Source organism: Melospiza georgiana, chromosome 6 (genome assembly GCF_028018845.1).
Source record: "Melospiza georgiana isolate bMelGeo1 chromosome 6, bMelGeo1.pri, whole genome shotgun sequence".
Taxonomy (NCBI): domain Eukaryota; kingdom Metazoa; phylum Chordata; class Aves; order Passeriformes; family Passerellidae; genus Melospiza; species Melospiza georgiana.
This window is the reverse complement of record NC_080435.1, coordinates 1,151,157-1,173,100: the sequence shown is the minus strand read 5'-3', so window position 1 is coordinate 1,173,100 and position 21,944 is coordinate 1,151,157. Positions and strand designations below refer to the sequence as shown.

Genomic DNA, 21,944 nt, shown 5'->3' with positions numbered 1-21,944 from the left:
CTGAATCGATAAAAAGTCACCTTTCATATACACCTAACTGAAAAAATAAAAAGTAAGAGATAAAAAGTAACTGGGATTGAGTAAAATGGATGCCATTCCAAAATACAGTGTGAGAGAAACAAGAAATCAACAGCATAATTTGAACTTCTGGGAATTGCAGTTTTAGAAATCAGGAGATTTTTCATGAGTTGGAAACAAGATAACCTTTTAAATAACTTCACCACTGATCTTGGTGGTTCCATTTCTAAACTAACTGAAGCTCAGCGTCAAAGAAACGTAATTTCAAGAGATGGTCCCTTTCCCTCGGTAAAATCTAACTAAATCAGTTCTGAAATGCTTCCAAGTAGTTTTAAGCTTGTATCAATCACCATATCAGCTACGTAAATGAACACAACTCGTTATCCCGGTGGGATGGGCAGCCTGCTAAGTTCTTGGTCAGTGATAAGACATCAAAGCTCAGACAACAGCATCACAAGACACCTCAGCACTGAAGTGCGACTTCCCTGATTCTACCTGTCTCCCACAGCCAACACTAAGCCAATTGCTCCTCCCCATTTCACACTCAAGTCCACGGAACCAGAGCAGTACCTCACCTACCTTACAGCCACGGGACAGGCTACCAGAGCCTGAAGAATCGCCTCCACCTTCGCGGGGCCGTCCCCATGCCACCGGCTCAGCTGGGGCACGCAGGCCTGGGCAAGCTCCCAGTGCCCGCGCCGTACGCATTCACAGAAAAACCCGAAAAGACGTTGCAGAGAATCCGCCTCTTCGTTCCCAAAAGAATGCATCTTCCCGGGACGACGGGATGACCCGGGCCGGGGTGACACACACGAGGGCGATGCCGCGCTCCCTGGCGGGGCACGGCACGGCGCGGCCCCGGCGGCGCTCGGCTCTACGGCACCGCCCCGGCACCGCCGCCCCTCCGCGCCGCCATCTTGGGCGCCGCCTCAGCTGACCGCGCCGCCGGCCGGGCACGCGGGCAAGGCGCCCGCCCATTGGCCGAGCCGGGGCGGAATGTAAATAAACCGCCATGTTTGCTTGGGGCGCCTGACGCCGCCGAGAGAGCCCGGGCAGGGCAAGCCCCGCCCCCAGTAACCGCGCCCAGGCTCCGCCCCCACCCGCCGGCTCCGCCCCTTGTTGGTGCCTCGCGAGGCTTTGATTGGCTCTCGCCAGAAGCTCCGCCCCCCATGCGGACGCCGGGGTCCGTGAGGGGGCGGGGGGCGGCTCAGGGTTGGTGCGGGCGGCTGTGGGTGCGGGTTTAATCGTAAATACACCCACACACAGCCGCGGAGATGCATGTACGCGTGTGTGTGGGAGTATAGGTACTCCCTGTACAGCTGTATGACACTGTACATACACTTCACTCTGGTACACATGTACATACATACATATATATATATATATATATACACACACCCCTCTACATATATACAAATATATATGTACGCATCTACACTGTATACAGTATATATAGGTATATACACGGGGTATACAGACCTACATGTAGGTGTATGTATAAGGCTGTAAATTGTATATAACGACATATATATGTATATATACATGTGTAGTTATGCATTTGAGAGAGGACAGTGTCGGTACCAATAAATAAATGAACTGGGGTTTGAATGTATTACATATACAAGTATGCGTATGTAGAACAGACTATCTTACGGGTAGGTTGTGCCCCCCGGCCCGGAATGTTCACCACTCGTTTGAGATGTGCAGGCACAGCTCCCCCTGGCCCCGCACGGCGCCATTTGCGAGGCTGCCCCTCACGGGACCGGCCGCGGCGGGAGTGACTCAGCTGCCGGGCTGGGTGGCGTCCAGGCAGTGTTTGCCAGAGATAAGACCCCCCCTCAACATCCTCCCTTTATTCCGGGCTTTTTGTTTGCTTTTGTCCTGACACGCAAAACAAAAACTCCTCCGGGGACTGCAGCGGCGAGGCGAGTGTAGGAGGGAGAGCGGTGATGACAGAGGAGAGGTGTGCCAAAGTAAGTGACCGAGTCAGTCTCCAGGGCTCCTGGATGGAAAATACGGGATGGGAGCTGTGCCCATGTGCATTTGCTGGGACCCACCCATAAACTCTGCAAGAAGCTTGCAGGAGTTTCTACCACTGCTTCCTACATCTTCCCGAGAGTTTCTCACCTGTACAGTTGACTAGGTGTCCACACATAAATTCGGAGGTGGCAGTCACACCTCCGAATTTTCTCCAACCACGCTGGATGAGCTGTAATTCTTGAGACCATGTGGTTGTCATCTGTTCTGTTCAGTTCTGATACCCTGTGCCTTTAGTGATGGTACTTACTATGGTGAACCTCTGCACAAGCAATTTTGCTATGTGGTAGTATTTTGTATCTTGTCTCCAGGCAAGGAAGAAGCTTTAGTGGGACATGAGACCTCTATGAGCATGAACTTCATTTATCCTGAGATCTTTGATGGTTATTACCTGCTTTCTAATTGCTTTATCCAGTTTAAAGTATCTCCCTGCAGTCAGATTCTTTACTTGACAAGCAGTTTCCTTATGTAAGACATGTCAAGTGCTTGATGCATTTCTTTTGTTACAAAGTTCATAACATATTTGGTGGAGTCACCTGTGCAATCCTGCAAGAGTAAATTTACATCATTAACAATTAGTAGTACTGCTGTCATTTTTGAAGGTAAATTTTAAAACTATTCTTCCAATATTGACCTTGTTAGGAATTAAAGGTTTATTAATATATCTGTGAAGCTCTGAAGGTAGCTGGATGGGAATATCTAAGTGGGAAAATAAATTGTACAAGGTCATCTTAGCAGAAGACACAACTAGAATAATAAAATTAGAAAACGAGGTACAGGAAAAACAATTTTTTATCTTGAATTTGTATGCAAATATTGTGCAGGTCTTCTAGCAAAACTGCCTGAATTTTTACCTTGGAACACTGGAACGATAAAGCTCTTTTTATCTCAAACAGGGTCTGTTGCGCCTTGCCTTGGAATATTATCATTGTTACACAAGCTGCTAATAACCTTTAGTGGTTTATAGCAGCTTCTTTCTAAGTGAATCTGCATGGGGAGTGATTACATGCTGCACTGTAGTATTCTGACATTTGCATTTTAAAGCCATTTCTGAAAATGAAGCCTCAAAACATCCCTATCAATTGTTTCCAAGGTCTCTCTCTTTAATATTTCCATGTCAGCTATGGCCTGTGTTAATTCCTCTTCTGACCATCTGTAAGAGAATTGCTTGGGAAAAGCAAATGTAGCTCAGATCTTTGGGTGCAGCTTGCAACTACAGGTCTCTGTGAACAAAAGCAGATCCACCAAGAAGCCTTTTTTTGCCTCTGGAAAAGTGTGACTTTTCAAAGTGACTGCCACAAAAGGACAACATGCAGTGGCAGGGCAGAATCTACACTGCTTTTACAGTGGGGGACAGAGCCTGCCTGGCCTGGTGTAAGGCCTGATGGAGCCAAGTCAGCCCACCAAAATCTGGTAGCAAATTTGAGGTGGCAGGACAGAGGAGGTTCAAGCAGAGTCTGCACCACACATCATGCTGCCACAAAGCTTCTCATCTGCTGAGCAACTAGAATGCTGTTACCCGATTTATTGTGTCATCAGAGTGCAAGAAGTACTTTGAGATGGAAATACTTTTGAGTTCTTCTGTACATATAAAAATAAACCCAAGTTATATCAGGTTATCAAAGCAGCTGTTAAAGCTGGTTTACCCAAAGCATGACCCACTGAAGCCATTTTCACTGTTCCCTGCAGGTGGAGCAGTATGTTGGTGAGATTAAAGGTGGCCTGAGACCAACCATGAAGCTCACAGTCATAGGCATGGTACACTCCAAACCCAAGAGGTAGGTGAAGGGACTGCTGGGGGCTTCACCCTGATACACATGCTCCTACCTGTCTTCTAAATTCAGACACTTTCTTGGAGGTATGTGCTCTTTGAAGGAAGAAAATCAAACAAATTAACAATTTATGGCCTTATTTAACTTTCCTGCATTCAGACTAAGATTACAAGGTCAGGGAGGAGTTCACTGTTTGGCCTTTCTGACTGGCCTGACAAGATTTTCTACTCCTTCCCCTTGTCTAATGTGAGCTGGAGGGAACACAAAAGTTGCATTTCTCCTTCAGAAAGGGGTGCAATTCTCAACCTGAATCTTGGTTGTCTGTGGGGGGTTGAAATCAACACCATTTAAAAACCAGTTTAGGCACAGGAGGTGGAGGTTCATTGCTGTCTTTTATCTGGATAACAGCAACTCTGCTCGTCATCACACTGTTTTGGCATCTACAGCTATCAGCTCCACTGCTTCCACTGGTGAAGAGTATGCCATAACCTCTTTTAGGACATAAATGAGTACCTGTTGAAGGGTTTGATTTCAGTCAAGACAGAGGGAAAGCAACCTCAGAAATCACTAGCATTCTACTGGACACTGGGGCAGGAAACAAAGACCAGCTGGGTCTCATCCCTTTCTCCAGCTTCTAAGCTTGTAGAAGTCCTATGTTTCAGTCTGACATGGAAACAACAGCTGTCTCTAGTCTCTATAAGCATCTGCCATGTTCACTATGTCCTTTCATATTTCTGAAAGTTCCAGTCATTTAACAGATCTTTTTTCAGCTTTTCAGTGAGTCTGCTCTGTGATCCAGTGGATGCCAACAAAGATGTTGGGCTGTTATTCACAGTTAACTTCAGTGAGAAATCCATCACTCGAAATGCACGAATTGCTGGGAAATGGGGAAGAGAAGAGAAGACTATTCCCTACTTTCCATTTACAGCAGGCGACACGTTCAAGGTAATTTTTCAGGTACTATGAATAGGTAGAGAAAAGGAGGGGAGAAAAGCTGAAGGCTGTGTATATGGCCACAAACAGCCAGCCACTGACATTGCCAGGTTAACTAGTCTAGTGTGGCACAGACAGCAGCAGTTCAAACCCTGATGGGAAAGAGGCATCCCTTTCTCCAATTGCAGTTGGAGTACCCACTGGAGCTCTGCAGTATCCTCTCAGGAGAGGGCAGGTTATTTATTAGGGGCATTCCAGAAGAACTGGTAGACTTTGTGCTTTGCTATCCATAACATTTAGTTCTAAGTCCATGCTGTTGAAATCAGCCCTGCTGCTGATCTCTAACACCCTTCCCTGTCCTTTTCCACTGCAGATGGAGCTCTTATGTGAACACCAGCAAATACGAGTCTTGCTGGATGGACGGCAGCTCTGCGACTTCACTCACCGCGTTCAGCCTCTGAACTTGGTGAAAGCTCTGCGGATCTCAGGGGACATCAAGCTTACCAAAGTGGCTTGAGAAAAGGAGACCAGGATATCACCAGAGGACAGAGAAAATGTACTTTCTCTTGCCTCAGACATGTTTTGTCTTTTTCCCCTGGCTGATTCTGGGGAATGGGAACTGTATCTTTTTAATTCGCTGATGTGTTTGAGATACACACTTTTTTCCCCCCATACATACTCACAGCAATTGCAGAGCTATGGCTGGTCTGAATAAATCTCAAAGCCTTTGCTGAGAAGCACTTCTGGCTGAAACACTCCCAAACTGCAAGATTTATGATGTTATGCAGTATCTCACATCCTTATGGCTCCTTACTCCCTCAGGCATGCCAGGAGGCAGAGCTCAGTCCTCTGTGGTGGGTGACCAGAACTGGGCATTATGCAGGTGGTGGGTCTGAGAAAAGAGGAGATTTTCTTATAAATGAATTAGGGAGTCTGATGGGCCCCAGCAAGGTTCACATTATCAGGAGGGAATTGCTTTTCTTGGAAGCACTACTCAGTCAGCACAAAAACATCTGTGCCTTCCAGCAGAGAGCAATAAATGCCTTACCTGCCTTACCCTGTCTCTTCCAGGCAGCTTTTCCAGAATTGAAAGGTTTTGACAGCTGTGAATTTCACAGTCTTCTCTGGACCAGCCCTAGGAAATGGTGTCTGCAGCTGAAACTGCACTGCCCATTCTTGTTCTTGCATATGATTAAAACTGCACCTTTGCTGGCAAGCTTCTTTATGAGCTCTCTTAAGTATTTGAATGCATGCAGTGTTATTTCATTGCTGTGGCTTTTGAGGAAAATCCTAAATACATGGCTATTCTAATAAATAAAAAGCATGTATCATATTCTGCCTGTGGTGATGAAGGGACTTTTTTTTAGTACACAACTCAGAGAACAAAACATCTGTACAGAAATGAATCTGTGGATAGAGGATTATCAAATTCCTCTATGACTTCAGGGAAGATATCGAGCTGAAGATATGCTGCCTTTTTGAAGGCTCTGCAGAATCTGGCTGTCAGATACAGGTACTCAGATAAAACAAGAAACTTTATGAAAATAGTGTATCAGCAGGCTGATTGGGTATTTGAAGAATTTCCTATATTCCATTATATCTTCTGGTGTCTCAGTTTATATATAAATCTAAAATTATAGTGTATTAAACCATTATTTTTCATATACTCAAACTGACCTCTGAGAAAAAAACACATCTCTAAAAAGCACAGGATATTCAAATGCATGGGGTTTTTTTTGTTTGTTTGTTTTTTTAATATTTAATTATACCAAAGACAAGTTTAGTAGACAAATAATGGAAAAAATAATGACTTAAGATAGAAAAAGCAATAATGAGGACTGTTACTATAGTTCTCTGTCCAAATGGTGCTCCAACATAAATGGACTTACGGTAATTATCAGAAGGAAAAGTCTTGGTTTTATGGATGAGGAATTTCTTCCAATATATTCAGCACCAGAAATTGTCAGGAACTTCCACTGGTCTGCTTTGATACTCAGGATCCTATTCTGAGGTGGGACATTGCCAGCATAAGAGTAATCTATATGGGTGAGGAGCAAGATCTTTTGTTCTTTTCCAGTCTAACAGAGAACTAAATAGTAGAGCAGATGGATGGATGGACAGACAGACAGACAGACCCCTTGTTTGTTTTGCAATGCATATTATCCTGGCAGCTGGGCTGTGACTTAGCACAAGATTCGTGTGGCATGCCGAGAAAGGCAGCCTCAGCCACCAGCACCTTTCATGACTTAGATGTTTCAGTCTTAACTAAGTTCATGAGCCCCTTTATAGAGGGGGAAGGAGCAAGACAATTCTGCTTGAAGATAAAGCACAGCCTGGATCTGTCAGACGTAGACTGAATACTTGTACAAAAGATCCTTTTCTTCCATCTTGGAATATCTTGACGTTTCTTCGTAAAGCCCCATTTGTCTGTGTCCACCTGTTTTGGTCTCTTTCTTAGATGGTAAATTCAAGGGGAGGAAATTATGGGTCTACGTGATTTGGTCTGCATGGTCTCCTAGGAACAGTAGGTGTTATGGTGATTCAAATAATGAACATTGACTATCAAGGGAAAAACAACACTCCTGGACAACATGAGCAGGAAGTTTGTCACAAATGTGGTTTGTCATTTGGCATGGAGTCCACATTGCTCATGTCAGCGGCTTGATTGCCTCAATCCACTGCACTCGCTCTGCCTTGGAGCTGGCCTGGATGTAATAATGAATGTCATTTTTGGTGATGATTTTGAAAAGGTTGCCTTGCACATTGCCTTTCACTCCTGCAGAGAAAAAAAACCCCAACATGTCAGGAGGGTGCACAGAGAAAATCTTTCTGGCAGATATGAAGCTTCATAAGAATTTGAATTACATAAATTAGGGAATCAAATCTTTCCTTTTTATTATGGATAAGACATCTAAAGCTTTTGTGCCTTTGATGTCCTTCTTCAAAACCCCTGGAAGTGTTCAAGGCCAGGTTGGATAGGGCTTTGAGCAAACAGGTTAAGTTGAAGTTGACCCTGTCTGTGGCAGGGAGATTGAAATTAAATGATCTTTGGGCCCCCTTCTAACCCAAACATTTGTTGATTCTGTGATTCTATGAAAATGTAGTATAGAAAATCTTGCCACAGATTGTATGAACTACTGTGCACTCTACAACATATCTAAAATAGTCTCTGTTTAGGTGGAGACTATTACTTGAGTTATACACTGAATGAATAATGAACCCCTACCATTTTGCATGGTAGATTAGATTTTCTCCTGCCCATAGCTGGGTTCCTTTTAGCAAGGAGCTCTATTGTTCATCATGTGCCCCTGCCCCCTAGACCAAAGCTTTTTCAGACCTTCTCTTTAGAAAGATGTTCTGTCCTTGATATCTACACATCGTGCTTACTGCCATAAAATAAATTGCTTTAACAGCAGAAACACTTATCTATGAGGCTGAGGCTCTGGACAAATGCCTGAGCTAAGCCTACACTCCAGCAGAACTGGTTTTTTATTGCTGTCTTTATGTGTCCCCTACATTTGGGTTCTAGCAGGTCAGAAAGGAAAAGGTAATAGTTGAGAGGACACAGAAATGGATGGCACCATAAGATGCCTCAAGACTTCGAGTTAACACCCAAAAAGAAAGTGGTTTCTCTTTGTCTGTTAACTCTGGAATATTAATCAGTCTTAGGACTGTCTCAGAGGTCATATGACTAAGAAAAGCCCATATAAAGAGAACACCCAAGATACGTAGAAATGACACTAAAAAAAAAGTCCCCTTTGCTTTACACAACCCAGCAGTACAGGGACTTGTGACATGCCTCTTCCCTTGCTTGCAAAGGGAGATGGAAAGTCAGCCCACCTGTGCATACGAGCAGCCATATGTACAAACCCATACCCAAAGACTGTGTTGCTGCAGCATACATATAAATGTGTGACATTTCAGAGGCTTGTGCTCACCTGCTGGGACTCCATTGTCCTCCAGAGCTGAGACAAGACAGCCACGAAGAGAGAATCCACCTACTGGCTTGTTATCTTCCTGCAAAGAAAAAGGAAAACATCATTTCCCAGAGCACATGCATCACTTTTATGAAGTTGGAGACACAATAGCAGTTTGGTTTATCCAGGCATGAAACACCTATGTCACAAGAGAAACCAATTAGAACATGTAGTTAAAGGCATTACTATATTTTTTCAGTCCCAGATGTTTCCCTAATGTAGCTGGGCATGGTTTACATCCATTAAAACACAAATGTAGGCAATCGCACTTCAAATGTACGTATGGTTTTATCAATAACAACATACTGAATTATATATATTTCTGTAAGTATTTAGCTTGCTGCTTTGCACTGAGACTGTATGGGAAAAATCTGGTTCTTTTCCCTAGTTGGCTGGCACTCTTGTTTCTTGCCTGCAGGTTCTGCAGTTTCAGCTTATAGCCTTACAAGGATAATTTGCAGTGAAAAAAATCCCCAAAACCCATGTAGGAACAGGAAACAAAAAATGAACTGGCTCCATAAACACTTTTCACTGATATGTCATTTCGATTCACTTTAAAAGTCACATAAAGCATTTCTATACATGTTCTTCTTGCAATCCTGTTCGGCTTTGTGGTACCCTAAGTATCTGAGTTGCTCACATTGATTATTACATTCATGAACATAAATTCTACTTTTCATGAGAAAGTTTAAAAATGAGTAGTAGAAATTCTATACATACTTTGGCATTAAGAAGACCCTGTTCAGTGCTGGAATAAGGTTGTAAAAAATGTCAGACCCAGTATGATCCTCAAACAGTAGGATTTCAGCCCAGAAAGATCACAACCCAGGAAGAAAGCCTGCAGGACCATGGTCCGAGTGCGAGGGTGCAGCAAGAGAGCAACCCCAAGAACAGGAAGCTGCTGCCCAGCTAAGGAAGAGGAATCTCGCTGTGAAAAAGGACAGAAAATGCAGGGCTACAAAATCCTACAAGGACAACCTCCTAGGGTGAGGCCAGAGAAATCCAATTCCTGGAAACGGATAGAGGAACCCAGAGTGACAGAAACATTTACAGTGTAACTGTGTCTTCACTAAAATGTTTCTAAAAGGATTTCTGGGGAAGGTAACTTCCCACTCACGTACCTTGGTGGGATCATAGTAGTGCAAAAAAGCAGGATCAGCTCTCAAAACAAATTTTCTCACCTTCCAGTTTTTCCTCTTGTGCCCCTGCAAAATGGAAGAATTAAAATTACTACCTTGTGAAATGACCGTTTTCCTACAAGCTGAAGGGGAGACATAAATACTAAAACAAGAAGGTTTGGACCCAACAGAGAAAAATATTTCCTAACATCTTGGTAATTCCATGACCTTCTGCTTATGTTTCTTCTTCATATATTGACAATTCCTTCATCTCTTCCTTCCCTGTGCTGAGAACTAAGAAAGCAGAGTGACAGGAACAAATGGTTATATTCCTCATTCCTGCTTTTCATATCAGATTAAATATGGGTTTCAGATTAAGACCCCATGCTGTGTGACCCAAAGGGGTTGTGCCAGGTCCTTTTGCATCTCTTTACTCTTTCGCCACAGCCCTGTCACTGCTGCCAGGCCTGTGCCAGGCCCTGGGAGCATCCCCTCTCCTGGAGGTTTGGTGCTGGCATCAGGGCTGAAAGAGTGATTTACCCTCATCTTGTTCACAGCAAGTGTTGGAAACTACATTTTGCAGACCAAGGGTCAGATCTTGGAAACAGTTATTACCAGCAGGTACTTGTGCCCAAAAACATGTTTCACCACCACCAAAGCACCCATGTGTACATGATGATTGCCCACAGGCAAATGTCCACTTCATACAAAGGTCAAGCTACTCAGCTTTGAAATTTGTCTGTGGCCAACAACACATCCTCACTGTTGACACCACCTGGATAGGTTAAACCAAAGCACTGGTGGCTCTGCTTGGAAGTGGATGTAACACCTCTGGTAGGATTTGGAGTTTGTGTGGTACTTCTGGTTTTGATGCTGTTTTGTACCTTTCAGTATATGCTCAATATGTACAGAGTATCCAATTAATCCTGTCTGAGCAAGTTCCATAGTTCACTTCTTTATAACTGGATACTCTTAACTGCAAGATCTCAAGTACTTACAGGCACATTAGTTCTGCTGAGCACATCTGTCCAGCCATCACTGTACAAGTCACATTTACTCTCTAAGAAACCCTAAGAGCTGTACTGTTCCTTGTGTTCTGGGGCAGGTTCCAAGACTATGCTTACCTGTTTCACTAAGAATCCTTGCTTCACAATTGTGCCACTTAATTCAGAGATGTTGAAAGGGACCTCTTCCTTGGAACTAGTACTTTTCTTACTGCTCTCAGCCTGAAAATAGGGAAAAGACAGTTCCATTTTTGTTTTTAACCTAAACAGACTTTTAAGTAGAAAATTCTGCATTTTATTTTTCTTAGCTATTTTCAGCTTATATTTCCTGAGTAAATTCTCCTCCATAGCTCTGCTGCTCAGCCTTGTAGGACCAAGATCCACAGGCAACAAATTATAGTTGTACATCCATACATGCTGGGTATAAGTGCTGTGGCCTTGAGCTGTTGCACAACTACAGCACTGCCTGCAATGCCCATAGACGCAGCGCTGCACTCCAGGGACACATCTCTTTTAATGCCCAATTATGCAATTTGTAGATCCCTCCATATCCACGTAGCTATCCAGCAAAAGTGCCAGTGTTAGTACTACTAAACGACTAGAGCTTCTCCTTGTGCAGATCTACTTTCTGAGGCTGCACATTTGCCTTTGGTTGCATGCTGTGCACCTGCGCCCCAAACCGAGTGTGCAGTGAGGGAGAGGAGGTGCCCGTGTGGGAGCTGTGTCACTCACAAACATGTACAGAGCCGTGGAGTCGTCGAGGAACTTCTCGGAGGGGTCGCTGGAGCGCGTGGCCTCGGTGCTGCGGACTCCCACGGGCCTGAGGAAGTTCTCATCCATCAGCATGGACGCCAGGGTGACGGCCTCGAATCGCGACACAGCAAAGCTGTTGGAGATGAGCCAGTCCACCAGGGCAGAACCTGCAGGAAGAAAAGCAGCTCTCATACCAAGACAGTGTGCTCTTCTGAGGCTGGGCAGATGGTCTCCTGCCTCACAGGCTTTCACTTCGCTGCAGAAACATTTTGGCACCATCCCAATGATTGTCAGAGAAGTGCAAAGTTGGCCAAAAGTCTGGGGTTCTAAGTATGCTTCCATACATCCAAAGAGCAAGAGAGAAAGGTGTTGGAGAGCTTGGCTGCACTGCCAGGTTCCACTGGGCCAGAGCCTATCCCACTATGAAGGCAGTACAGTAGCTCCCTTGTCCCTGCAATGTGGCATAACAGATGTGAGGTGGCTCTGATATATAATGAGGTGGCTCTTTGCCTGCCAGATGTACCTGTGAAGGTCTCTTTGTATCTGTTGCCTTGATCCAAATTGCGGGTCAGCTTAATTCCAGTGCTGCTGTCATACATTCTCTCCACTATATTGCTGCAAATGAGAGCACAGCACAACATCAGCAGATGAAAAAGACAGGCAGAAATAGCTGTATACTTTCTGTCAGTGCCAGGGGTGTCCTCATGATTGCCCACATAAAGATGGGAGGTATTCTAGGTACTCCCCCAGAAGCACTGTCCTAAGTACATTCCAGGAAAACTTTATTCTCCCAATGGCAGCACTAAACAAGATGCCTCACAAAGAACCTTTCAATTCAGAGGACTGCAAACTGATCCACAGTCAGCCCAATTTACCTGTTCAACACAAATCAAATTAACGTAAGACTTCTGTTTCTTAATCAGTGTCCATTTGTTTAAGTGTCCTCGTTTAAGATGAGGCACTCTGAAGTCCTAGTCTGGATTCCAGATACCAGCTTTGAAAACTCAACAGGGCACAAAGCCACCACGCGGTGCTTCCCTGATGTTACATCCCTTGAGGTAGCACATCTCCCCAGGCAGAACATTTGCAGCTGACCAGGAAGGTCTTCAGGCTAGCAGTGAGGTGCCTGTGCAGAACACACGTACTCCCAAAAGACGATGGCCAGGAAAAAGCACATTCCCTGTGCAAACCTAGGGCAGCATTCAGGGGTTCATGGCCACACAGGAGCGGATCTGTGCAGAAAGGAGCTTCCCTTGGCCCTCCCCATCCATCAACTCAGGCACTTTGCAAACCACAGCAACAACAGAAGGAGAAATCATATACACTTACTGGAGGCTGATATTTTCTAGCAGTTTGAACGAGTTCTTCATTCTGTGAAGTTCTTGTACCTGTACTGGATGACCAGCATGAATAGCTCCGGTGATGTCCAGAGCCCAAGAGTCACGTTCCTCCCTGGAGCAACATTCAAGGAAATAGTCTGTATTGGTTTTTGTCTTTAGTTTGATGAGTAGCTGTGGAGAAAGAAGGACAAAGCAATAGCATCATTTAGCTATTTTGCTCCTCTTGCAATTTGCTTTTTTTAGCATTGGCCCAAGTGACACAAGTAGTCTGACAGTGCATCCCACCTGAGCAGTTCAGAGCAATTCTTGTTCAGAAGGATGGTGGGCACAAATCTGGGTTGTTTTTGGTGGGTTTTTTGTTGCTGTTTGTTTGTTGTTTGTGGGAGTTTTCTGTTTGGTGAGGGTTTTTTTGTTTTGTTTTGGGTTTTTTTGTGGGTTTTTTGGCTCTTCTATCCCACTCAAATCCCTGGGTTTTCAGTTATAGACATGTTTTACATGGATGGATCTCCTGGAGAAGAGAGCAGACCACACAGATACCCCACACAGAGGAAATATGCATTGCTGCTACCTATAGGAGAGCAGAAAAACACAGGAGGAACGTTTTCTTCCAGAGTCTTCTTGCTGAAAACTTTCTACAGCAGCAATATCCCATTGCTGAAGGAAAAAGGAGTCCATCTGGCTGCCTGGGAGCACCCCATGGATACCCAGGCTTTAAGGCAACTACCACAGGTGATATTCCCTTTTTTCCCCACCCTTCTCAGGTGCTATTGGGGTGTTCATGTCCTCTCTCCACACACTGTTGGGCTGATGCACTTACATTTTTTTCTCCTCACTATGTGTACAGGAGAAGTGGTTGGGGTTGTGTTTTTATTAATAGCTGACTCACATTTGGGCACACACTGAGGGAGTTCAGTGCTTGTCCTGGTTACACTGCCAGTGGCAGCTTGCTTTTGGCTGGGCCTAATTCTGGAAGCACCCCAGTGGTATGGTTGAAGTAGTGGAAGCCAGGAGGAGAGGAAAAGATAGGAAGAAGTTAGAAAATGAGTGACATAGAGAAGAGATACATTTTCCCAGTCATACCGGTCTGTTCTCATATTCCAGGCATGGACAAGTGATAGTGCAGCCATCCAGAAGGATCCTGCCCTTTGGAGAAGGCTCCTTCTTGCCTCCTTCAATTTTGTAATACAGCAGCTTATCCTGGAGCAGAACGAACCATCTCACTTTCCAGTTCCGAACAACGTGTCCCTGCAGGGGGAGAAATCCACATAACTGATTGTACCACAAGCACTGAGAAATGGCCACATTTTCTTCTTGGCTTCTTGTATGAAATAAAAGCACAAGAAGTCATTGTGAGTCCTGTTCTCCCTGAAATACACATTTTAAGTAACAAAATAGCACAGCTCCATCACCATAAAATCACAGAGGGATAGAAAAGTGCTGTGCTCTTCCTTCAGCCTGGAGAACTTTGCTGGCACAAATTGTTTCTTGTGAAAGCTCACAGGAATTATCCCAAAGAGCTGATGTAGGTTCACACCTGTCTGCCGACAGCACAGGCTAAATCCAAAATGTGTGAGGGCTCTTGGCAACCAGCTCCTCCTCTCTGGTGACCTTGAGTGCTGTCTTTTTCATTTTGATGCGGCTCCAGGTGCCAAGTGGTTTTGCAAGAGCTTTGCTGGGTGAATTGGCTTTTCCTCACATTTCCCCCTTACTGATAATGAGAAATTCATTTCAACCCCATCTGTCTCCAACTTCCTGGGCTAAAACATTCCCTGTGCTACTGGTTCCTGTAAAGGAAATATGCTTTTTGATGACAAAAGACTGAATGAAGGCTGCTGTTGAATGCCTCATGGATTATATAATACAGACAAATCCTCCTATTTTTCCTCTGTAAACAGCCCCCAGCTCTCTTTATTCTGGTTAAAGGACAGCAAAGCCAGTGAGGGCTGGCACTGGCAGGCTTAGTCCTGTCTGATGGTGTCTGGTCCAGCTTGGCTGTGCAAGAAGCTGACTTGTGTTTCTACAGGGGATGGAGCGTTACAGCCAGCAAGCAAAGCAGGGGCTAAAGGAAGCTCTGACAGCTGGGATAGAGTGGGCATAGCTAGAAGAAAGAAACATGTAAGGTCCAGTTATGGCATGAATCAAAGCCCATTAGCTCTCTGTAAATAAAGGGGAAACCCAGCAATCTCCAAGTAAAGGTGGAGTAACAAGTCTCTAAAATCCAGGGCACTGCAGATCCAATGTTTTCTAGTCTATACTAAATACAATTTATCTGTCTCAGGTTTGTTGTCTCCTTCCCTTTGTGTTCCTCAGGTTTTTTTTTTTCACCTGTTGTAAAGTTACTTGGCCATATTTCCTGTACGTTCTTTGCTATGGCTCTATTCTTTGCTTCTGGAAAATGTTGTCTTTTCTCAGGAGGTTGCCTTACCTTTTAAAATTTATCTTTACCTAATTCCACACATTCACTTTATATTTATAGTGCATTACAGTACATAATTCTGCCATTTATAATGCATTTAGATAATCTCCTTGCTTCTGTTCTCTTCTTATGAAAGCCCTGTTTTCATTACCTGGTCCCATCCCTTCCTTTCTCCTTTTTTCTCTGTGGATCCCTGTTTCCCTTGTCCCTCTGCTTTAGTTGTCCCCTTTGTGCTCTCCTTCCTGCCCAGCTGTGTGTTTGGGTGATGTTGCACAGACTGGCATCACAGCTCTGTGTGCTGCCGATCGCCTGTTCCTCTCACTCACTCGGTGCCTCGGCTTCCCATTTGAATTCAGCAGCCCCTTAAGAGCCAGAGCACAGCTGCAGCCCAGAGAGGAGCCGGGCAGCGGGGATGCTCTGCCCTTGCTGCAGAAGGCAGGATGGGGAACAGCCCCTTTTCACTTGGCCAGTGTCTGGCCGGGAGCCCTGCCAGGAAAACTCCTGACCAGGATTGCCTTCGTGTTAGCACCAGAAACATTGCCACGTACTGCACAAAAGCATTTCCCTAGGCGTGGCAAAGCTTTGAACAAACCTCTCAATCACATTTTTTTCTATGAAATCAAGGACCATATTAATCATCGAGACAGGTTCTTGGTACTAAAAGCAGTTTATGCCCCTTGCTAAATTGCCTCCTTGTGTTCCAGCAATGATTGACTCGGTCCTACAGGGAGAAGTATTGGGAAGGTTGAAATCTTTCAGGTCTTTTCACCACATTTTGGCTAGAATTTTCTAACAGCACTGCTTGAGGAGAACGGGAAAAATAAGTTATTTCAAAAGTTTGCATTGCTTTGATCCCCTTCAAAAAGGGGATCCAAAAAAAGGGGTCGTTTCTCCATTCTCTTCCACGAAATGGGAAGCTCTGCACGGACACGTCACTGAAGAAGGCACAAGCTATTCTAACCCACCCAAAGCTTCTCCTTCTCTCCATCCTGCCATGGTGGCCCCTGCTGCCTTGGGTGCTCCCTGAGCACAGAGGTGTGCGAGGTGCAGCCGTACTGGCTCTCCAACACCCGAGGCATCGATCCTGAGGGCTGATTCACCTTCCTCCGCAGGAATGCCAGCGCAGGGAAGCTTGCGGGGGGCAGGGGACAGCCGGGTCCCGCAGCTCCCCTGGGAGGCACCTGCACAGGGCTGGGGAGCTCCTTTCCCGGAGCAGCGGCCGCAGCCCCCGGCCCGGCGCCCCGCGGCTCGCCCCGCTCCCGGCTCGGGAGCGGCTCCGTGTGGGAGCGGAGCCGCCGGGGGGACGGAGCACTCACCCGCTTGACCAGGAAACCCTCCTTCAGCACCCCAGCTTCCTCCTCCATCGCGGCCGCAGGGAACGGAGCGGAGCCCCCGCCGAGAATCGCCCGAGCCCGGGCAGCCTGTCCCTCTGCGCAGGATTTGTTTAAGAAAGCTCATTTTTCTTTGCTCCCCTCCTCCAATGTGACGCACTCTCCCTCTCCTGGTTTCTTCCCTCCCTCCCTCCCTACCTGTGAGATATTAGTTAAACAGCGAGCTGGCTCTGATGTTTTACCTGCCCTCGGGGAAGTAAAACAAAGGGATGTCTAAAAGGGATCTTGAAAGAATTTAACTGAATTTAGTAAAGCAAAAAATCACCACCGAGCGAGCTGGCCAAAATAAACGGCTAGAAAATGACAAATCAGGTGTTGCATGGGAGGGGGAAGCAGAATTTTAAAACCGCATTCCTCAAAACTTCAGACCAAACAACTACCACCTAAAATTTCTCATCTAACAAACCCATCTCTCAGTTCTACAGATTAGCGCAACTTGTAAGTGTAACATTCAGGATATTATGATTACAAGGAGACTTTCACAAATCTTACAGTAACTTTTTGCTGAAAATTTATTTTCCCAAAGAAGCTCCAAAAGCACCTAAGAGTCCACTCTACTTTCAGTGACCCCTTCGTATGTAAACCAAGATTCTCAACCTAATATTCTAAATCTCTACATAAGCAGGCTTCCAGTAAAGCAGCCTGATCCTCGAACACTGCAGTGACCTCTTGTACCTCCTGAATGCCTTGAAACAGACTGCCTTTTGTGTCTAAAGGCAATCTCAGATGTTTATTGTATTTCTGAAGACTTCAGCCACTGTGACAAATCTGTTTAATATGAAGTAATATTTCAGAGAGTGCTGCTGTTCTGAAATAACAGCCTTTGCTGTACTGTCAGCATTCCACGACTCTCACTAAAATTAAGGTGATGAATGTGGGCAGAGCTGTGCGCTGTGATAAGAAATACAAGGTAGAGTATAGCAAATAAACAAAAGCACTCGTTGCTATGTTAAGAGTCCGGAGGTCAAGTAAGACTGACTCCAATATCAAGGGACACACTTTCCTGCACTAAGGAAAAGGAACAAACAAGTTATTTCTTTATACATTTTTATAACTTCTAGCTAGGAATAGCAAGACGCTGAAGATTTGAAACCAAAATTGTGCTGGAGACAACCCAGAGAAGAGTCCTGCGGAGGCCATAAAAATACAATGGGTGACTAAACACTGCTGGAAGTTAGAAAAAAGATTCTATATAAAGAGAAAACATGCTGGCTGAGATTTCAAAAGCAGAAGTTACCTGTGTAGCTCCTACTGTACCCCTTTTGACTCTTGGGAAAAGGCAGGCAGCAGGCTCAGTAAGTCATATCCCAGTGTTTGCTCTTCAGTCCACCTAAAGTACAGTAACAGAACACTTGGAAAAGTACTTTGTGCTGCTGGCATATAATATTTTCAAAGTTATCAATGGAAAATTTTGTAGTTTTAAAAAATATAACTGTAGCCTTAAATAAAGAAATTAACCAAACAAAATGTTTTTTGTTAATTGAAAAAATAATCTCCATCTCTGTAATATATATATATTTGTAGATAAAAGATGTATTCAGAAACAGAATCTTGGGGAAAAAAAACCCTGATAAAGCCAGCAAAAAAAAAAAAAAAATCAGCTCACCATGTTTTGTACATCAGAATTACACTGGAGGGGAAAAAACACCCAAAAACTCAAGTCCAGGTTCACAAGAGACATTACTGCTGCATGCATTTCCTGGACATGCACTCTTTATATAACCAGCTTCAAGAATACAGTGTTCCACAGTTTGGTATTTGAGGTTTGACTTCACATTGTTTAGCTTGTTACTGCAGGCAATTTAGTCAAGGCGCTATTTCATGCTAGGGAGGACAGGTAGAAGCTTGCAGGGGGCTCTGGCTCAGACAGTGATCTCAGAATTGCTCCATAAGCAGTCCTCACTGAAGATCTGACAAGCTCCTTTTCTCCAGCATGCAGACCACCCACAACCCTGCAGACAGATCTTGGCAAAATTAACATTAGCAACAAAGAATTCTATTGTCAAACTGCTGGTGAAAGGTGAAACAAACCTTGATTCAGCTGGTCATTAAATAACAGGTTTTCTATCAACTACTTATATAGAGCCTTCACTTACTTCGACTCAAAAGTATTTCTTCAGTACTTTGGATATTTATGATAGACACACCCCTTCCTCTCTGTCTCATTCTGTAGTTAATCAAGGTTGAAAAACTGCCCCTGTGCTGCTCCCTGAGGCTGAGTAAACACAGATCTTTCAGGGTCAGGTAGTATAAAATGAGTCAGTAGATCTGAGCTGTCTGACTCATGCAGGGGCTGGGAATGCAGGTTCTGGCATTGAACCTTCCGGTGGAAAAGGACATGCTTTGATCTGGATAAACTTAGGGAGCTCTACATGACATCTTCTGAGGGCCTTAACACTCACTGCAGAGAAGAGCACCCATTTCCTCAGGTAGGGTCCCATTTTAGAGTGCTTTCCACATCAGCGTAGTACTGTAACAAAAAAAGAGCAGTTGAGTGCTTGACATTTTCTTGCCTTTGAAGTGACTCCCAAATTCTTTACATGCTATAGAATTTGGAATGGGATGGCCAGAAAGAGTTTCCTTCCAGACCACAGGATGCTGCTCAGGCATTCAGGGCAGGGAGAAGCAGCCCCACAGCTCTGAGTGCAGGCTGTGCTGCTTCAGCTGCACCTCCCACTCAGTCCTTCAGGAAGTCTCACACAGCTGATTCAGGGAACCTGCCCAAAGGACAGCCCCGTCCCATGCTCTGTATCACCATGTCACACACAGCACTGGGGCACTACAGACACCACAGCTTTCAAAGCAGTTTCTCACCACTTTGCCCTCCAGTGCAGCACTCCCAAATTAGTTCCTTTAGTGAATAAGGGATGAAATATTATGAAAACAAACCACATCAAAATGAAGCCTGATGAAACATTTCTAGATAGAAGCGAAAGACAACAAGCATTCAATAGTATTCTGACATAACAGCGATTTTAAAATTAACTGTAGAAAGGTGGAAGTATTTGGAAACAGTTGTTTCATTGTCTACACTCTTAAAAATCAAAGTGCAGGTTCTGCTATGAAGAGCAACACACCAGGTCCACTGCACCTAAAGAAAAAATCTGTGAGCCAAAATCAGAGAGAAAACAGCAAGGATTTGTCACTGTATTAAAAACCAGACAAACCACAACCCCAAGGAAGCAGGGAACCCCTTTTTAGGAAACCGCTGTTTTCCCTCATTAGAAATGGGATACTGGGCTGTGGGTTACCAGACCTGAGCCAGAACACCCGTTTGGGTTTGACTTTTGCATTAAACACTTATCAGATAGTATAAGTAAAACTGTTTCCAATCTGTCAATCTTAGAAAATCAAACTGAGATCCTTGCAATGAACACATCAGGCTGAGCCCTGTCACAGGTATTCCTGTCCCCTTGCACTGACTGTTAGGTGCAAGTGGAGGTGTTGGCATTGTGATTACAATTGCGCAAACAGCACAGTAGCTAAGGAACAGCAGGAATGTGCTGCCTGGATTTAGCAGCTCAACAGAGACATTCACAAAACCCCCTTATTTTAAGCACTTGGTAAGCAAAGGCAGTTTCACAAATGGAGAAAGAGCCAGGGTGAGACACAAGGCATCAGCTCAGCAGCTCCTAAGATCTGTAAGTGGAGGAGCACAGCAAGTCCCCAGTGCTCCCTCACTAACAGGCCTCCAAAACACATCTTATACCTCCTCCTTCCTGCTCCTGCAATGCATGAGAAGGATCTACCAGGTGTCTCGTGTCTTTTATTTATTCTTGGCTGAAATATGCTCAAGAGAATAAATTGGGAGAAACCTGGTTTTTTTTTCCTGCCAGGATGACAAGAGATTGGAACACATTTATCTGAACCTGCTTTGATATCATCCTCACCATCTTGGTCATTTTTTTCAGGCACCCAGAACTCAGACTTTTACCGACCAGCACATTCCAGCTCTAATTAAAAAATGCTCTGGTAGCTACTGTAGAAATTTAACAACTGCTAAGTTACTGATAGAAACAGTGCTCACCAATTAACACAGCAAAACAGCTCTCATAGATTATACTAAGTATAATCCCTTCGTTGCACTCCTTCCTTCCTCAGAGCATGCGTGGCTCACTTATCAGTCCTTCTTCCTTTACAGAATTTTTATGGCATGGAGATCACATGGTGATGGTTTTAAAATACTTTGTTCTTTACTCCAAGTACCCACCTATTGTGTTTAACAGAAGTGAAATCACTATTTTAGTGAATGGGCACAGTTGGAAGGCTGTCACACAGAGCTGCTGAAAAGACAATATGAGAAAATTATTAAAAATATTTTTTCTTCATTTTGTGAATTTGCACATTCAAGTATTTCCCAACAATCTGTAAAGACTGAAAGGTGTTTACCCTTTTTTGGCTCTGATACCCCAGCATGGAAGAGCAACACACTGCAATGTGTATGCCCTTTTAGAATGCCTTTTGTGGCAACACCACGTAGCAAGCAAATACTTTGTACCATGGCAATCATAAGAATGTCTAGTTAAGGCTCAAGGCCTCATCCTTCATGCATTTTCCCTCTGGTGTAACAATGTATTAAGAAAAAGAAATGGGCAGTATGGGACATGGCAATGAGAAAATAAATAGCAACACATTTAGAAATCTAGCAAGTTGGAAAGATTACTTAAAAAGCACAACTATTTTCCCTCAATTCCCACTGAGAAGGAAAACAGGAAATGAAAATTCTTTTTTTTTTTTTTTTACTCCAGTTTAGAAAACACATCTTGTTTCTCTTCTTCAGGGAAGATAAACATTTTTTTTTTTTTAGAGTGAGTTATCTCAGTTCAGTGTAAATGGGATACAGGGTAGACAGAACTGAAGGTCATGTTGCAGTGAGCTCACAGACAGTGGCTGCCCATTTTGAATTATGTAAGTTCATTAAAGCTCCTGCTATATTCATCCATCAGAGCAAAGTGCAACTATAAGTAGTTCTTCATTTATTAGCTATGTTTATTGGAATGGAAACAAGCTATTTTCAAAGTTTTCAAGTTCTCGGTCCCTAAATGCAGATGATAAAGGAAATGCTAATTTAAACATGTCTGCACCAACAAGCTTGCAAGGAAAACAATGTAAAACATTTTGTTCCACTCATTTCTCAGCTTGATTTAAAGCAAACAAAAGAAAGCCCTTTCAATGTCAAAGAGAA

General features: G+C 44.2%; 3 protein-coding genes across 7 annotated transcripts in view; 1 reads left to right on the top strand and 2 right to left on the bottom strand.

Annotated features, from left to right (window-relative positions):
* The window catches only part of ZFYVE26 (zinc finger FYVE-type containing 26), a 47,666-nt gene extending 46,802 nt beyond the window's left edge, over positions 1 to 864 (bottom strand). For all 5 annotated transcript variants that reach the window (XM_058026046.1, XM_058026045.1, XM_058026047.1 and 2 more), the window contains exon 1: positions 598 to 864. In XM_058026046.1, the coding sequence (XP_057882029.1) occupies positions 598 to 788 (191 nt within the window). In that variant the 5' untranslated portion in view covers positions 789 to 864. The remainder of the gene's footprint in view (positions 1 to 597) is intronic.
* A 1,038-nt stretch (positions 865 to 1,902) lies between these two features.
* Positions 1,903 to 5,497, top strand: LOC131085061 (galectin-related protein A-like). The gene is made up of 4 exons (XM_058026863.1): positions 1,903 to 1,991; positions 3,745 to 3,833; positions 4,598 to 4,772; positions 5,134 to 5,497. Exons 1-4 carry the CDS (start codon positions 1,968 to 1,970, stop codon positions 5,275 to 5,277), a joined length of 432 nt encoding a protein of 143 aa, XP_057882846.1. The 5' UTR covers positions 1,903 to 1,967; the 3' UTR covers positions 5,278 to 5,497.
* A 1,018-nt stretch (positions 5,498 to 6,515) lies between these two features.
* Positions 6,516 to 16,769, bottom strand: PLEK2 (pleckstrin 2). The gene is made up of 9 exons (XM_058026625.1): positions 16,685 to 16,769; positions 14,033 to 14,197; positions 12,942 to 13,123; positions 12,136 to 12,227; positions 11,592 to 11,779; positions 10,980 to 11,081; positions 9,859 to 9,942; positions 8,699 to 8,777; positions 6,516 to 7,536 (listed from the first exon to the last, which is right to left on the bottom strand). Exons 1-9 carry the CDS (start codon positions 16,730 to 16,732, stop codon positions 7,409 to 7,411), a joined length of 1,068 nt encoding a protein of 355 aa, XP_057882608.1. The 5' UTR covers positions 16,733 to 16,769; the 3' UTR covers positions 6,516 to 7,408.
* Between the last annotated feature and the right edge of the window lie 5,175 nt (positions 16,770 to 21,944).

What these genes read in the sequence shown, in the direction of transcription:
- LOC131085061 (XM_058026863.1), top strand. Translation starts at nt 1,968, where the DNA reads ATGACAGAGGAGAGGTGTGCCAAA. An exon ending in GTACACTCCAAACCCAAGAG is followed by an intron (nt 3,834 to 4,597) that starts GTAGGTGAAGGG and finishes ATCTTTTTTCAG; the next exon opens with CTTTTCAGTGAGTCTGCTCT. An exon ending in CAGCAGGCGACACGTTCAAG is followed by an intron (nt 4,773 to 5,133) that starts GTAATTTTTCAG and finishes TTTCCACTGCAG; the next exon opens with ATGGAGCTCTTATGTGAACA.
- PLEK2 (XM_058026625.1), bottom strand. Translation starts at nt 16,732, where the DNA reads ATGGAGGAGGAAGCTGGGGTGCTGAAGGAGGGTTTCCTGGTCAAGCGG. An exon ending in ATACAAAGAGACCTTCACAG is followed by an intron (nt 11,780 to 12,135) that starts GTACATCTGGCA and finishes TTCTTCCTGCAG; the next exon opens with GTTCTGCCCTGGTGGACTGG. An exon ending in GGACAATGGAGTCCCAGCAG is followed by an intron (nt 7,537 to 8,698) that starts GTGAGCACAAGC and finishes TTTTCTCTGCAG; the next exon opens with GAGTGAAAGGCAATGTGCAA.